Here is a 15,704-nt window from a genome sequence, read left to right as displayed (position 1 = left end):
GCCTGGCTCTCCCTTCCTAGGGGACCCTGCCTGCTCCCTGTCACTGGGGAGGGGTCAACAGGAAACTCTGGAGCCACAGGCTGAGTATGAATCCCAGCCCTGCCACATGTGACCCTGCATGACAAGTTACTTAGGCTCTCGGAACCTTTGTATCCGCATCTGCAAAGTGGGGCCCTAACATTGAGGTGGGAATGAGGAAGGCCTGGTGCCAAGTATGGCTGTCGGTCTCAGAGTGTGTCCTCTGGGTGAGGACACCTGCTCATTCCGCCCCCAGTGTGGCACACATCCTGCAAGTGGGGCGCACAGGGGACAGAGCCTTACCCAGCCCCTCCCCCCACCCCCAGGTCTCCTACCCCCCAACAGGGACGGGGAACTGGGACTCAGAGAAGACTCTTAACTTACTGCTCAGAGACAACACCAACCCCACCTCCTGCTGTGGTGATGCAAACACAAAACCTCCACATTGCAATCCCTCATCTTCCAAGGACACCAGTGCTCCAGGGAGGTCAATTATCACATGGGAGCCTTTACAGCTCTCAACTTAGAGATGCTCACCCACTGCCCAGGGGCCGAAAATCCGTGCTGGTGTTGGTTCAAGAGGCCCAGTGAGCCCTGTGGTGGCAGCAGCTAACTCTCAGATGGACAGTGATTTACAGGCCACCCCTCCTGGGCCAAGTGGGGGTGTGTGTGGCGGGGTGGTCAGTGGCCTAAGGAGCAAATAGGGGCTAGGGCCAAGTGTGGGGGGGGTGGTTCATTCCAAAACTGCGCCCCCCCCGCCCCTTTCCAGGAGGATGTGGGAAGGTCTATCCCAGAGGCAGGCCATGCAGAGTCCAGCCCTGAGGGGTGGCTGCTGCAGATGGGGGACCAGGCATCTGGCTGGAGGTACAGGACTGGGCTGGGGGTTGTGGGGCAGGTGACACAGGCAGGCCTCACTCTAGAAAAGCCTAGATTTCCATCAGGAGGTGAAGGAGAGTCCTATGACCTCAGAGAAGTGGGCTCCAGACTCTGGTTTTGGCTGCAGGATCCTTTCCGACAACCCAAGCTCACAGGGACCCCAACGAGCCAGGGGTGATGGGTATGAGTCACGGCAGTGGGGCTGCTGACCTGTCTGGCTTTCTGGGCTTGTGCAGCTGCTGCCCCAGGCCCTGCTGAGGACTTTGGAGGGAGGTCCTGGGGGCGTGCCTACTGTAGGGAGGATGACTGGTCAGCCAGCCCCCTAGCTACCCACCCAACCTTCCGGTCCTCTAGCTGATTCCCCACCTCAAGAGGTCCGAGAGGGGTTCAGAGGTCAGCGGATATTCTCACATGCACTCAGTGCTGTTGGCTGGAGGGCAAGGGTACAACCAGCCCACCCAGCCTCTACTGGTACAGGTGCCAGGGAATCAAATGCCTGGACCTGAAGGCAGTGGAAGGACAGTCAGGAGGAGCTCACCATTCACAGAACTTGTACCAGGATACAAGCCACCTCTCGGGAAGAAAGAGCCCAAAGATGTGAACAGGTTAGAGGCCGGGAGGAAATCTCAGTGGCCAGTAGCCACACAAAAGGAGGCCTGTCTCACCCCCGAGAGATCTCAGCATACCATCTCATGGCTGCTGGCTTGGTAGAAATGGCAACACCTAACAGGTCAAATGATGGGGACCTCAGGCATGGCTGGGGTGGGGATGGGTGGCTAGTGGAGCCCATCTGGATAGTGCTGGCCACGTCCGGCAGAGCCAAGGATGGACTCTCCCCACCCCTCGATCTGCTCCAAGCGACATGTTGGGAGGATGGGCAAGTCTGGTTACTGTCACCTGTCTGTGAAACATGCCTCCCGTCTGGTCTCAGAACAAAGCACAGGAAAAAAAAGGGATATGTCTAGACAATCCCAGCAGTCAATAAATTAAATATGCACATCATGGACCAACACGGATAGGTCTCAACAACAAGGTTGAGTGAAGGGAACAAGGTCCACAAGGCCAGGTACAGCCTGACGCAGGGTCTAGAAAGTGTGCAACAGCTAACAGTGCTACGTGCTGTTTAAGGGATGCATGTGTCTGCAGTGAGGGAAGGTATAAAAAAGGGTACAGGGGAAACAGGAGATGTGGGCGGTGGGGTGGGGGTGGCAAGGAGGGGCAGAGGTACTAGCAGCATGGACCACAGCGATCACTGAGTGAATGGGAGCCCACCACTCCACTCCTGGCCATGTCTGTGGGTGGGTGACCTTGGCCCCAAGCCAGGGCAGACGGGGGCCCTGGGAGGGGAAAGGACTACCACGTGCCTAGGTTTCTGGGGGGCGGGGAGGGGAAAGAACTAGGCCACCTGGCATTTCTTCCCCCACCCCCCACCACTGAGTTCTCAGTTGGGTCTCCAGGGTTCTCAGAGGGAAAGATGGGCTGTTGCCAACACAGACCAGACACCAGGACTGACTTGCACTGGTACCCACAGGCCAAGATTACAATGACATCTGGGCTGCTGGCCAGGTAGGCAAGGACTTTTGGATAAGGCCTTTTTGTCAAGTGGGCACAGGCAGGAGTACCCAATGCTACAGCCTGGGGTGAGCAGGAGACCCCCTTGGCCGAAGCATGGCACATCCCTGGTCACCATGTTGGAAGGCCATTGATACATCCCTGGTAACTGCCCAGACGCCAGCTGCTGTCAGGGAAATGCCTTGCTGACCCCTGAGCTGAACAATTCAGAGTGACTGGCTCTGAAGGGCTTGTCCCTGTTCCCAGAGAAAGGGGTGCATTGTAGCCTCTTGTGCAAAAAGAATCCCCAGCAATAGGCGTACTTCCAAGTACCAACCTGAGAGGCAGGCACTGCCAGTGCGCCCATGTTACAGGTGGGAAAACCAAGGTGGAAGTCAGAGCTTGCAGTTGCTAGAATCACTATTCAACCCAGCAGGTATGCTCCAAGCCTGGGCGCCCACCCTTGCTCTGCTGCCACTCCTTCTGCGGACCTGGGTTCCCTGGCCCTGAGGCAGGGCCTGGCCGCCTGCTGCTCCTGCTCCCTCACTGCGCTCGCTGGGCGGCCCATGGAGGATCGCTGACTTTTCTTGTTGTGGAGGGCAGAAGCTGATGGAACTAAACAGCACTCCCTCCACCCCCGCTAGTGGCCAGGACATCCTTATGGAGTCCTACCACTGCTCCACAAGGCAGGCCAAGAAGATGATGCTCCCAGTCCCATGGTCTCCAGGTAGGAGCAGAGCTGGATCCCTGGGCTAGTGACTCAGGAACTCCAATGTCCACCACGGTGCATCAGGGCGAGCGTGACTTGTGTGGGGGGACCTGGCCTGCAGAGACAGGGGTCCCAGGTCCTGCCTGTGACCAACTGGGGCCAGTCTCCCACAGCTACTGACTCCCTTTGATTCCACAGCTTCATAAACAATTAACTCCAGGGTTTTCATCTCTCTAGGTACTATCTTTCCAGACAATTAGTGATTTGCTCTGATCCCCCGTCCCTACCCCCTGGGCCTTTACATTCCCCATTTAAACAGAAAAATGGATTAAGAAGATGCGGTTCATATACACAATCGAATGCAACTCAGCCATAAGAAAGAATGAAATAACAGCATTTGCAGCAACATGGAAACAACTAGATATTCTCACACGAAGTGAAATTAAGTCAGAAGGAGAAAGACAAACACTATAGGATTTCACTTCTATCTGGAATCTATCTACAGAGAACAGAATCAGACTCATGGACATGGAGAACAGACTTGCGACTGCCAAGGGAGAAGGGGAGGGACTGGGATGAACTGGGAGTTTGGGGTTAGTAGATATAAACAAACTATTGCGTTTAGAGCGGATAAACAATGAGGTGCTGCTGTACAGCACAGGGAACTATATCCAATCTCCTGGTACAGACCACGATGGAAAATAATATAAGAAACGGAATGTATATATATGTATGACTGAGTCACTCTGCTGTATAGCAGAAATTAGCACAACATTGTAAATCAGCTATGTGTTAATTAAAAAAAAATTATAAAAGACAAAAAAAACCCCAAACCCCCAAACTGAGGTGCTCACAGACTGCCGGACACTTGCAGGCTGCCCCAGCCCCACCCCCTTCCCTTACATTGCTGTGGGAAGCTGCCTACAGCCTGATGGCAGAGGACGTGGATCCCACTCCCAGCAGTGAGACCCATGCTCATTCCTGGATTGCAGAATTATACGGGGTTATGAGTGGCCATGGCTCCAACAAGACTCAGACACAATCTGGGGCTGGAAGGCCCTCAGTCACAGGAGATCATGGGCAACAGGCCACGGGTTCCAGTACAGAACCAAATGACAAGTTCTCTATCCCATTTTAGAGGTGGGGAAACAGGCTCAGATGGCTGTTTCCTCTGTGGCCATGAGACCCCCTGGCTGCAGATACAAGGTGAGAGGCTGCCTGGGGGCTCCCCTCTCCTGCTCTGGTTCCCAGTTGGGCTTCTTGGGGCCTAGAGTTGTGGCCTGGGCTTCCCAGAAGGAACCCTAGTGCCGAGTCCCCACACGCCTCTGTCCTGCCCCGGGGTCTCAGAGCCCCTGTGAACTCCTTGCGGGATGTGGGGTGCAGCAAGCCCCGCAGGCAGCCCTTGGAGTCCAGGCCCCGGACCCAGGATGCTGGGTGGAGTGAGCGAACAGACGCACAGCCAGGGTGGGGATGGGGCCCTGGAGGAACCTAGAGAAGGAAAGGCCAACTGGAGGGCTGCGTATCCTTAGCCAAACTCCTGGCAACCCCAGAGCTGGTTGGGAGCCTGACCAGGGCCGTCGGTGGCTGTGGGCGAGTAGGGCAGCCCACATTTCTGCTGGTTTCTGCTCCCCATTAAGGGAAACAGGCCTGGGACCCACCCCAGGCTGGGGTAGGGTGTGTGTGGTACCTCGAGACTAGACAGCCTCCTCCCTCGGCCCAGCCTGATGACCCTGATGTCTCCTGTCCACCTGGGAGCCGCATTAATGCTCTGGTATATGGGTACGTCCACATGATGCTTTTCCAAAACAACAGGCCCTGTAAGCTGGGGACCTGGGACAATGCCACACCAGGAAGGAGACATTTTACCCACAGAGAAACAGAAACTGGGCCACAAATCCTATAGCCAGAAAGTGACAGGCCTGCCTTTGGGGACGGATTGTACACTGGCACCTGGGTCTCTGGGAGGGTGCGTCCCCACTGCCCTCCTTTGTCACCATTTGTCTGTGTGACTGGCTGTGGCTCCAGGGCACTGCTTCCTGCCTATACTCCTAGTGATCCTGCAAAACCCCACGTGGAAGCGCCTCCTCCAAGTCCCTCAGATAGCCCTGCTGTCACCACTCACGTGCCTGCCTATTTTTGTGGCTGGAGCAGCATCTCAACCCCTGGGGCCCCTGCCAAGCATAGGACCTTCTTTCTGCATAATGTCCCTCCCTCAAAAAAAAAAAAAACAAAAAAAAACCCAAAAAACCATAAACACCTCAAACCAAACAGCAAAAAGTGCAATAGGAAGAGAAAGAGCCAGCTGAGTTCTGGGAATGCCAGGAGTAAGGCTGTTGAGAGATGGAGACCCTGCAAACACACCTCTCCACCTTCGAGTGCTGGCCAGTGAGGCAGAGTAAGGCTGCCGGCAGAGATGGCTGGCAATGAGACACCTCCACGTGGCTAGAAACCACTGTGAGAGTGGGACATTCAGAAACCATCCGGTCAGGAGCCCTTGCCCCTTCCCATCCTGCCTCCTCTCTGCAGACCTGCTGAATGGCATCTGGCCTGAATTCCACAACCCTTCTAGCAAGGCTAGCGGCTGCAGGCCCAGGACTATCCAAGAAGGACCCCATCCCTCGGGGGAGGTGATGGGAGCCACTGGCCTTGCTGCAGAGCCAGGAGGACATGGCCTCATTCCTGTCTTGCTACTGCATCATGAGGGCTGCCTGATGTTCTGCTGTAAACCCACCACCCAGGTCTGTGTGTGAAAAGACCTGCCTCCACCCAGGGTCTCAGGTACCCGTGTTGAGCCCAACCTGATGGCTGGCTTTGGTTCTCGCCTGCCAGTCCTCCCAGCTGGGGGTACTGACGGAACAGACAGACATCAGGATGGCAGCTCCCTAACTTTTCTGAGCCTTGACTTCCTTGTAGGGAAAACGGGGACAATTGTCACATTTGCTTTGCGGGGGTGGGGGGGACCAAAGGAGACGACCCATTCCAAGAGCTGCCCCCCGCCCCCCCGTCTGCACCCTTCCCTCTGCAGACCCTGGCTCCTCATCACCTCTCTTTCAGCCCCAGATGGCAGAGAACTGCACCCTCGCACTAAGCAGGGGTCACAGGCAGACATCTGTGACCAGATGGGCAGACATGTGGGGTGGCTGGGCACAGCCAAAGTGATGGGCCACCCAAGGGTGCCACTCGTCACACGGGACTTCATAAACCACAGATAGAGACAGTCCGCTCACATGTGACAGCAAACCCTTTAAACCCAATATTTAACACAAACACTCAAAGACCACGCCTGACTACAGAGTCAGGGGAAGACTTTCTGAAAAGTAACTTAACATTTACATGGAGAGCATTTAAACATTCAGACCAGTCTCAACAAAGAAATGCCACTCCTAGGAATTTCTGAAGGAAATCAGGGCTATGCCAAATGTTTGATGTACAAGGATGTCCACTGTGGCCTTAGGTACAGAAGCAGAAATGGGAAAGCTGCATATTCAACGACAGAGGAGAACTGACTATGGTGCACCCAGGGGTGCGTCACCTGCAGCCACCCAATTATTAATGTTTCATGACATGGAGAAGCATCTGCAGAGAGTTTACATGATGGCTTCAATTACAATAAAAAGAAAACCTGGAGTTTCCTAGTGGCCCAGCAGTGAAGGATCAGGGATTGTCATTGCTGTGGTGTGGTTCAATCCATGCCCTGGAAACTTTTGCATGCCTTGGACACAGCCAAAAAACTAAAAATAAATAAGTAAAATTTTTTAAGAAGAAAATGTATGTGTAAAGAATGTGGTGACTTTCCTTTTTCATACTTTTCTCCCAATTCTCTCCACAATCACTACTTTATAACAATAACGAAAAAAAGGAGCAGAGAATGTAAAAGAAAAAGGCGCGGGGTCCTTTGAGGATGACAAGGCCAGGCCCCCACTGACTGCCTGTCACTTTCCAAGGGTGGCAGCCAAACCTCTCAGTCCAGCCACTGAGAAAGAAACCCTGGCTTCACTGGCCCCCAGGTCCCGGGGCTGGGAGCTACACCCACCGGGAAGGCCCTCTGACCCCCGGGAACAGACAAGTCCAGCCCACTCGGCACCACCCTCGTGTTTACAAGGGAAGTGCCCAGGGAACAGAAAGCCCTGGTCTTGCCAGTTCTATGGTGCTTTAAAGACAACATGAGCTGTGGAGCCTGATGATTTCACAAGCCAGGGTGTCACTGAAAGGGGCTGCCCAAAAGTCATTTGAAAGTTTTGTCTTTTTTTTTTTTTTTTTAAGAGCTGCACCTGTGGCATATGGAAGTTCCCAGGTTAGCGGTCTAACAGCCACAGCAACGTGGGATCTGAGCCACATCTGTAACCTACACCACACCTCGTGGCAACGCTGGATCCTTTAACCCACTGAGTGACGCCAGGTGGCGAACCCCTGTCCTCATGGACGTTAGTCAGGTTTGTTACTGCTGAGCCACAATGGGAACTCCGAAAGTTTGTCTTATTAGGCATCTGCTTACCAGGAAGAATTTTTGTTGTTTTTGTTTTTAAAGAAGATCGCTCTAAACTTCTTGACCTTAGATTCCTTTCATTTCAACCCAGGATCTCTCTGCATGATTCAGGCCATGGTGTCACCACAACCATGTCCCTCAGGTGGCCGGGCCCTGTTCATTGGTCCCCGTAACCAGCTCTGGGTAAGACCTGCCCCCACTGCAGGCAAATGCAGGGTCTGTCCCTTGATTGCATGTAAAATTGTGCTTGCAAGGGCAAGGTGGAAATTGTTGAGTGCCCCAGAAATGCTCCTATCTAACTAGGATGGGCCCAGTGAGAAACCCCCAAGGTTTTCTGGGACCAGCAAGTGAATGTTCTCAGTGGTGCCACATGTCAGCAGCACCCGTTCTGCCTCCGGCCAGTGTCAATATGCTGTGGACATGCCAGGATAGCAGCTGCAGAGTGGCCAGGGGCACCTAAGGCAACAGGCACTGCCAGGGAAGGCTTCCTGGAGGAAGGGGCAGCAGAGCAGAGGCTGAAGAGGGAGGAGGAGCCAGCAGAGCAGTGGTAGGTGAGGAGGGTGTACTGGGCAGAGGACAGCACCAGAGGGCACTTTGCGAAGGTGGAGGGAGGAGGGAGGATGTGACTAGAGCGAGGCTGCAGGACCTGAGAAGGCACATGCCAATGATGCCAGGGCTCCTCCTCCTGCAAGGAAGCACAGCCTCTGCTGGGTAACAATATGATGCTGGGAGCTACCAGGGGCTCCTGCTGCAGAGAGGACCCCATGAGGGGGGCCCAGAAGCCATGCTTGGGGCCCAGATGACCTCTGCGGCTCCAAATGAAGCCTCCATGATTATAGGGACATTTCTAGGGCAATCCAGGCAAGACCTTGACTGTGTCTCATCTCCTTCAGGCCGATGGACAAGGAAGGAGGAACGTTGTGATCCTTAGAAGCAACAGCTCAACCCTATGGGGTGACGTGGGAGCAGGGGGTGCTGAGGCACTCTAACCAAAGAGGCCCCTGGCAACAGTTAGTCCCCTGCCTGCTGCCATGGACAGCCACACCTCTCTGAGGCCCATCCTTGCAGGGGGCCATACAAGTACTCCTGGCAGATGCCAGCAGGTATGGCAGCTCCCTTGGCAGACACAGGATGAATGAGTGACCTGCCAATGCTTTGCTCACACACCTGTTCCTTTTTTCCAAGCCTGAAAGCACCAAGAGATGCCAGAAGTTCCACACCACATTCCAGCAAGGTGCTGGAAACCCGTCAGTCTCTGTTTGTCACCTTGACGCATGCCCAGCCCAGAACCACCTGGGCTCACGCTGCGTGGCACAGAGGTACGGGAGCTGTGAAAACCCTTACTTTTCTGTGTGCAAGGTCCCAGAGCACTGCAAACTTTGGCACAGAGAGCCTGGAGAGGCACGGTGGGGATTCTAGAAGCAGGGAGGCATTTGTCCTACACACACCAGGTGCCTGATCCTAGGGACCAGAAAGGAGGAAGAGAGCACCCTGTCACCCCTCAGTTTGCCAGCCAGGTGGTCACTCTGCCACCACAGGGCCATGGGGAGGAGGCTGAGTGTGACATCTGAGACTTCTGACACCAGGCATCCCATGGAGGCTGGGCACTGCCTCCGTTCCTCTGGGTGCTGGGTCCTGGGCCAATGGGGAGTTGCAACCTGACCCCCCAGACCAGGAGAGCACTCAGCAGATGAACCTCCATGCATTGGGCTTGTAAATTAAATGCACAAAGCCAAGGTTACCCCCCTCCTCTCCAGGAGGCTCTTTAAAGACGCAATCTACCTAGCGCCGCGGGGGACAGAATGGAAGGGGGGAGCATGACATGGCAGGACAGCAAGGCTGTCACCTGCCTGGTAACACAACCCACTCCCCAAGCAGACGGCAGAGGGCAGGCCACAGGAGGACCCTGGAAACCCCTCCTCCGTGGTCGGCATGCTGCTGAGCTCAGCAACTTCCCAGCGGGCGGGCAGGTTGGCGGCCCACCACAGCAGGAGGCAGCTGGCCTCAGCTGACCACGCACGGAGTCTTCCATTCCTGCTCCACATGCCCACCTGGAGGAAGGAGTGCTGACCTCCCTTGTGCAGCACTTGGTGGCCCCCTTCTGTGGGGTGGCTGGGCCTCTTGTTCTGGTGGACAAACTCTGGAAAACGGAGGCCAGGGTCCCTTCATCCTGGTGACCCAGAGGGAAAAACAGCCTCAAGAAGTGGGGCTGCAGGACAAGTGTCCTGGTCGCAAACTAGAGCCCAGGACTGCTTGGCAAGCTTGACTTGGGTCTCCAGTAGTCCTGGAATGAGGTCTGCACACTGTCCCCTCCAGGGCTCTGGAGGGGCCAGTGTGGCTGCCAGCCCCCAGGTCCAACCTGGTCTGGCACAGAGTGGTTGGACTCTGGGGAGTAGCGGGGTGAGGGTGGGTGGCTACCAGCCCCCAGGTCCAACCTGGTCTGGCACAGAGTGTTGGACTCTGGGGAGTAGTGGGGTGAGGGTTGGTACAAGGCCAGGAAAGTACATCTACGTGGTGCAGCCCAAATGCTGGGTAGGAAGCAAGGCTTCAAGGGCCTAGATGGGCAGACTGAGAACCGACATAGCCTTAAGGGACCAAAACATTACCCCTCAGGCTGGGAGCTGCTGCTAGTGGGGGGGACAGCCAAGGGAAAGTGGTGAGCCACACCCTCCCCCCAGCTCTAGGGCCCCAGTGGCTGACAGTCTGGGAAAGACCATGAGGGAAGGACTGAAGGCTGAGCAAGGACAGTTCCAAGCTGGCTGGATACCAAACCTTCATTCTCCAAATGGACCAAGATTCTGCACCTGCAAGCTAGGAAAGCTGAGGAACACAGCTCCCCAATGGCCAGGCTGGCCGAGAGAGAACTCGGTCTTAAGACAAATGTGGAAGAGAAACAAAAGGCAGGCAAGAAGACCTTCCTCCTGGCCCTTCCCAGCCCCAACGTCCTGGGGAAAAGACCCCATAGGGCACCATCACAAACAGAAGAAAAAGAACCCCAACTTTAACCCTTGGAAATCCAGTATCCTGGGGAGAGAGGAGGGTCTTTCTGCATACAAAGTGCTTCCCAAAAGAGCTCCCCGCCCCCCAGATCAATCTTCACAGCAGTGGGGGCCCCCAGCGAAGGCGTCTGGCTGCACAGGTGCCCCTGGCCAGCTCAGCTCCCCACAGCCTGCTGCTGGCCTGCTTCTGCTCCTCTTTGCCCTCGTTTTGGCCCACCTCTTAGGGGCAGGCAGTCCTGCCTCCTCCCCGCCCCCAGCCCCAGGTGACACTAGGGCCTTTGTTCTACCTGCCACTTGGGCAAGGCTGAGCCAACCCCCTCCTCTGGCAGCTCCTCCCCAGCCCTCTCAAGATAGACTGGCTGGGGGGGGGCGTGGAAGGGGGGCGCTTCACTTCTCTCACTTCCGATGTGGACTGGAGCGGAACAGTGAGGGTGGCACACCAGGTGGCCTTCACACACAGAGGAACGCGTGTTCCCATCCGAGGATAGGCCAGCCTGGACTGCCAGCGCGGTCTTGGGGCGGGGGCCCCGGGAAGCCCGGGCGCTGTGCAGCTCTGCGAGCGGTGGGGAAAAGTAAAGAGGCACGGAGGAGGAGGTGAGAGCGGAATCAGAGCGCAGGGACCACAACGGGCCGCAGCAGACCAACTGGGGCACCCCGAGGTCAGGAAGGGGTCCAGAGGGGCTGCGGCGAATGGGGGCCCCCGAGAGGGCAGGAGAGAGGGGCACGGTGGGAAGGGCCGGCCCAGGACCGCCCGGCGGGGGTCCGGGCCCGGCCGCCAGCTGGCACTCCGCCGCCCTGGCCCGACGGCGGGATCGGTGGCAGGCGCTCACCTGGGCGTGCGCAGCGCGGCGGGGTCGCGGCGGTCCAGCACGCCGGGCACGCAGTTGGTGAGCTCGGTCCAGTCGGCGTGCAGTCCGCAGCTCCAGCCCGTGGAGAAGCGGGAGAAGAGCCAGGTCTCGCGGCGGTTGGGCCGGTAGCAGGTGCACTTCTTCTGGCCGGGCCGGCAGTCGCAGGGCACCTCGAGGCGCACGTTCTGCACGAGGTGACGGCCGAAGGTGGTGCCGCCCGTTTTCTGGATGTGCAAGAAGACTATCACGTCGTCGCCCTTCATGTCGAAGTGCAGCGAGCGCTCCAGCTCGCGCACCGGGAAGTAGTACTTCTTCTCGTAGTGCGGGTCGGGCGTGGGGAAGAGGTCCAGGTCGTCGGGCGGCGCGCGGCCGCCGGGCGCGCCCAGGCTCAGCCCCGGGCCCGCGTACTGGTAGAGGATGAGCATGAAGCACGCCGAGCCCGCCACGACCAGCACGAACTTGCTGGCGCGCTCAACCATGGTCCTGCTGCCAGCGCGCCGCCGCCGCATGTGTCACCATTGCCGGCAGCCCGGGCGCGGGGCGCGGGGCCTGGAGGGCGGGGGGCGCGGGAGCAGTTGCCTCTGCCGCCGCCGCCCGCGCTCCGGCCCGGCCCGGCTACTCGGCGCCCAGGCCGCCCGCAGCGGCGCGGGCCGCGGCCCTGCGTGGCGCCATGGCTGTTCTCCACCCGGCCCCCGATCCCCAGTCCGACCCCAGTTTGGCTCCGGCTCGGCTCCGGCCCGGCCCCGGCCCGCGCCCCCCGCGGCCCCGCACCGGCCACTCAGCTCCGCGCCGCGCCGCGCCGAGAACGCTCTGCGCCGCCCAGCGCGCCGCCGCGTCTCCGCAGTCCGCCGCCGCCCCGCCCCTGCCCGCCCCCGGCCCGCCCCCGCCGCTCCTCTTGCCGTCGCCGCCCGCGCCGAACCTGGGCCCCGCCCCCAGAGCTCAGAGCTGCAGGCCGGCACCCAGCTCCGCGACGCGGGTCTCCGGCCTCGGCTAGGCAGCTCCGAGGCGGGCAGCGGGGTCTGTCTTTCCGTTCACAGAGGCGTGGAGAACGGCTGGGGAAACGTGTAGCGGGACGCGCACTGACCTTCTGGGCTGGAGGGGGCCCCGTGGCGGCCGGTGCTTTGGGGCCTGGGTCCCTGTCCCTGCTTCAGTGGAGGGAAAACCTTGACTTTGCACACTGGATGTTCTGAAGTTCCAAAAGCGGGGGTGGGGGGGGGGAATAGATTTGATGGGATGTGAGGCTGGGGGAGCGGGTCTAGGAGAAAAAGGGACGGTAGGGGGCCTGGGTCTAAGGGCAGTGGTCAGACTCTCTTCCCCCTCCCCCCACCGTGGCTGTGGGACAATGACCCAGAGGCCTTCTTGGAGAGATGCCGAAGGGTCCGTGGAAGCCTTTGGGAGCTTTATGCAGTCCCTCATTCTTTCAAAGGGCTTTTAACCAATGTGCATTTTTTCCCTCCAGGTTTATTCAGATCCCAAGGAAGAAGTTAGAAAAAGTTGAGCCAATATTTAAAATTGTGAGGGTCCACAAAAACACCCCAACCTCTGGCTTTGGAAGGTGGGTCAGTGGATCTGGCGGCCTGTCCCGTCCGCGTTGGGACCGAATGTCCCTGTCTGCTTTAGCCCAGCTTGCCCTCCACCTCCTTCCATCTTGGGCCCTGGGCCAGAACCTCTGGAACCCACACTGCCAGGAATTGCACAGAACAGGAGGTGGGTCGGGGTATAAAATGACCTGCTGAGACTCTCAGCGCCCCTGGGTCTCTGGGCTGGTCCCTCGTTTTTGAACTCAGGCCAAGTGGTCTCCATCGAACCTGGGCTGCCTGGCCTGGGATCAGATGCCCACATCACCCCCTTTTTGGGGCTCCCAGTGGTTTCCATTCTGTTGTAGGTCCTGAAAGCATGGGGGAGAAGGGGTTGTGAGGTTTTATTGTGTCCATTATATTTCAGTAAAGCTCTTGAAAATATATTGAATCACACCAGAAATCTCTTCTGGAAGCAAACCTGGAGAACTGGAAAAACAACCAATGACACCCCAAAATCCAGCTCAGGAGGGAGCATGCAATTGTCAGAAGTGGCTGAAGGCATACCCACTGAGCACAATACACAGTGACCAAGGGCCTGTTGCAGGTGGGTGGGGTGGGGTGACCAGTCCCTGGTGTGACCTGGGGCCCCAAAGTCCCCTCCCATCCTGTGGCTGCTTTAAAGTTGTACCTGGCCCAGGAAGCCTTGTGGGTGGTTGGGTCAGACTTCTCCAGCAAGGACTCATTCTTGTCAGGAGTGGGGGCTGGGCTGGCACAGTGGCGAGCCTGGAGTCACCTGCTTCTGTCTGTTGTCACTTGACCTTGTTTTGGCCGGAGAAGTCTTCCTTCACCGCCCAGCAGGCAGCAGCTCAAGCCTGGAGGGCACAGCTGCCCTGGGTCAACTCAGTGGGCGTCCTTCCCCAGAGGACAATCCTCTACCAAGTGTTGAATCATAACTGACATTTTTTTTTTTTTTTTTGGTCTCTTTAGGCCGCACCCACAGCATATGGAAGTTCCCAGGCTAGAGGTCAAATCAGAGAAGCAGCTGCTGGCCCACGCCACAGCCACAGCAATGCCAGATCCTTAACCCACTGAGTGAGGCCAGGGATCGAACCCTCGTCCTTGTGTATACTAGTCTAATTCATTTCTACTAGACCACAAGAGGAACTCCCATAACTGAGGGGTGTTCTATATCCAGAGATATGGGGCACCATTCACTGCAGATGTGTCATTTCTGATCCCATCAGTGAGTCTCCAGAGTAGAGTCTGACACCCATTTTTTTTTTTTTTTTTTTTTTTTTTTTTGCTGTTAGGGCCAAACTCCTGGCATATTGAGGTTCCCAGGCTAGGGGTCTAATCGGAGCTGTAGCCACTGGCCTACACCACAGCTCATGGCAAAGCCAGATCCTTAACCCACTGAGTGAGGCCAGGGATTAAACCTGCAACCTCATGGTTTCTAGTGGGATTCGTTTCCACTGCGCTACAACGGGAACTCCTGCCACCCATTTTACAGAAGAGAAAACTGAGGTTCAGAAGAGTGAAGACACTGGCCAAAGTCACATGGCTGGCTGGTGGTCTCCTCTCTCTGATGCTTCCTCCTCCTGACCCATGAGAGCAGGGCAGACAAAGCCTGAGCAAAAGCCTCTCCCTTGGCCACCCTGTCCTCTCATCCCTGGATGTCTGGGCCTGGACGTGGAGACCCTAGGTATCCTCCTGGCCTAGTTGAGCTCCAGTCACTCTTGTGAGAGTCAGCAGAGCTGGGATTCTGATCCTGCCCTGCCTGGCCCTTACTCACCCTCGAAGTCCCATCTGCTCCCTTGGCGGGGGGCGGGGGGCGGGGGGGTGCGGGCAGGGGACTGGGGCACAATGCGACCACTTCTCACGGTCTTCTGCTGCCAGATGGGAATGTGGGTCCAGAATGTTCAAGAGAAACCTGGAGTGTTACTGAAAAGCCACCCAGACTATCCCAAACTGTCAGTGTTTGGTCTCTGGCCCCATCTTGTAACAATCTTATTGTCCCAATGGGGAAACTGAGACCCAGAGAAGGTAGAGGGCCTAGTATAGGGTCCCTGGTGGGTAGCTGCTCCTCCCATGAGTCAAGACGGGAGCCAGAGCAACCTGACTCATGGCTTAACTGCTACTCCCAGGGAAGCTGTTTAATCCAGCTTTGCACCTGCCAGAATGGCTCAGAGGGAACCCCTTATTTAGTTTAGAAGCCCTTTCTTCCTAGAATTCTCTTGGGGGAAGAAAATCTTCCTAGATGGTGGGATTTTATTGTTATCCCTTTTGATTTAAGTGCTGCACAGATACTGTGAGACTCCCCAAGGCTGTAGGTGGGTTTTTCCATATCAAAGTCAAGTAAGAGGAGCCACAGGAATTCCCTATGTGGCTCAGTGGTTAACGAGCCCAACTAGGATCCATGAGGCTGAGGGTTCAATCCCTACCCTTGCTCACTGGGTTAAGTATCCAGCGTTGCGTTGTGTTGCGGTGTATCAGATCCTGTGTTACGGTGGCTGTGGTGTAGGTGGGTGGCTCTAGCTCTGATTCTACCCCTAGCCTGGGAACTTCCATATGCTCAGGTGCAGCCCAAACAAACAAACAAACAAACAAAAAACGAACAAAAAAAGAGAAGCCACAAATCCTGAGGCCATTTGCTTTAGGGGAATCAGTCGACCTTTGGAAGCAGGATGGTATGCAGAC

At 56.8% G+C, this 15,704-nt stretch overlaps 1 protein-coding gene across 1 annotated transcript in view; it reads right to left on the bottom strand.

The window, feature by feature from the left end:
* Positions 1-12,146, bottom strand: part of HS6ST1 (heparan sulfate 6-O-sulfotransferase 1) — a 42,247-nt gene extending 30,101 nt beyond the window's left edge. The window contains exon 1 of the mRNA XM_003133399.7: positions 11,470-12,146. Within this exon, the coding sequence (XP_003133447.4) occupies positions 11,470-11,996 (527 nt within the window). The 5' untranslated portion in view covers positions 11,997-12,146. The remainder of the gene's footprint in view (positions 1-11,469) is intronic.
* Between the last annotated feature and the right edge of the window lie 3,558 nt (positions 12,147-15,704).

Source organism: Sus scrofa, chromosome 15 (genome assembly GCF_054392235.1).
Source record: "Sus scrofa isolate SSC_HxYL_T2T_F1_AM1 chromosome 15, Sscrofa_HxYL_maternal_Yorkshire_Landrace_v2.0, whole genome shotgun sequence".
NCBI lineage: Eukaryota > Metazoa > Chordata > Mammalia > Artiodactyla > Suidae > Sus > Sus scrofa.
Note: the sequence above shows the minus strand (reverse complement) of the source record. Positions and strands in the feature narration are given on the sequence as shown.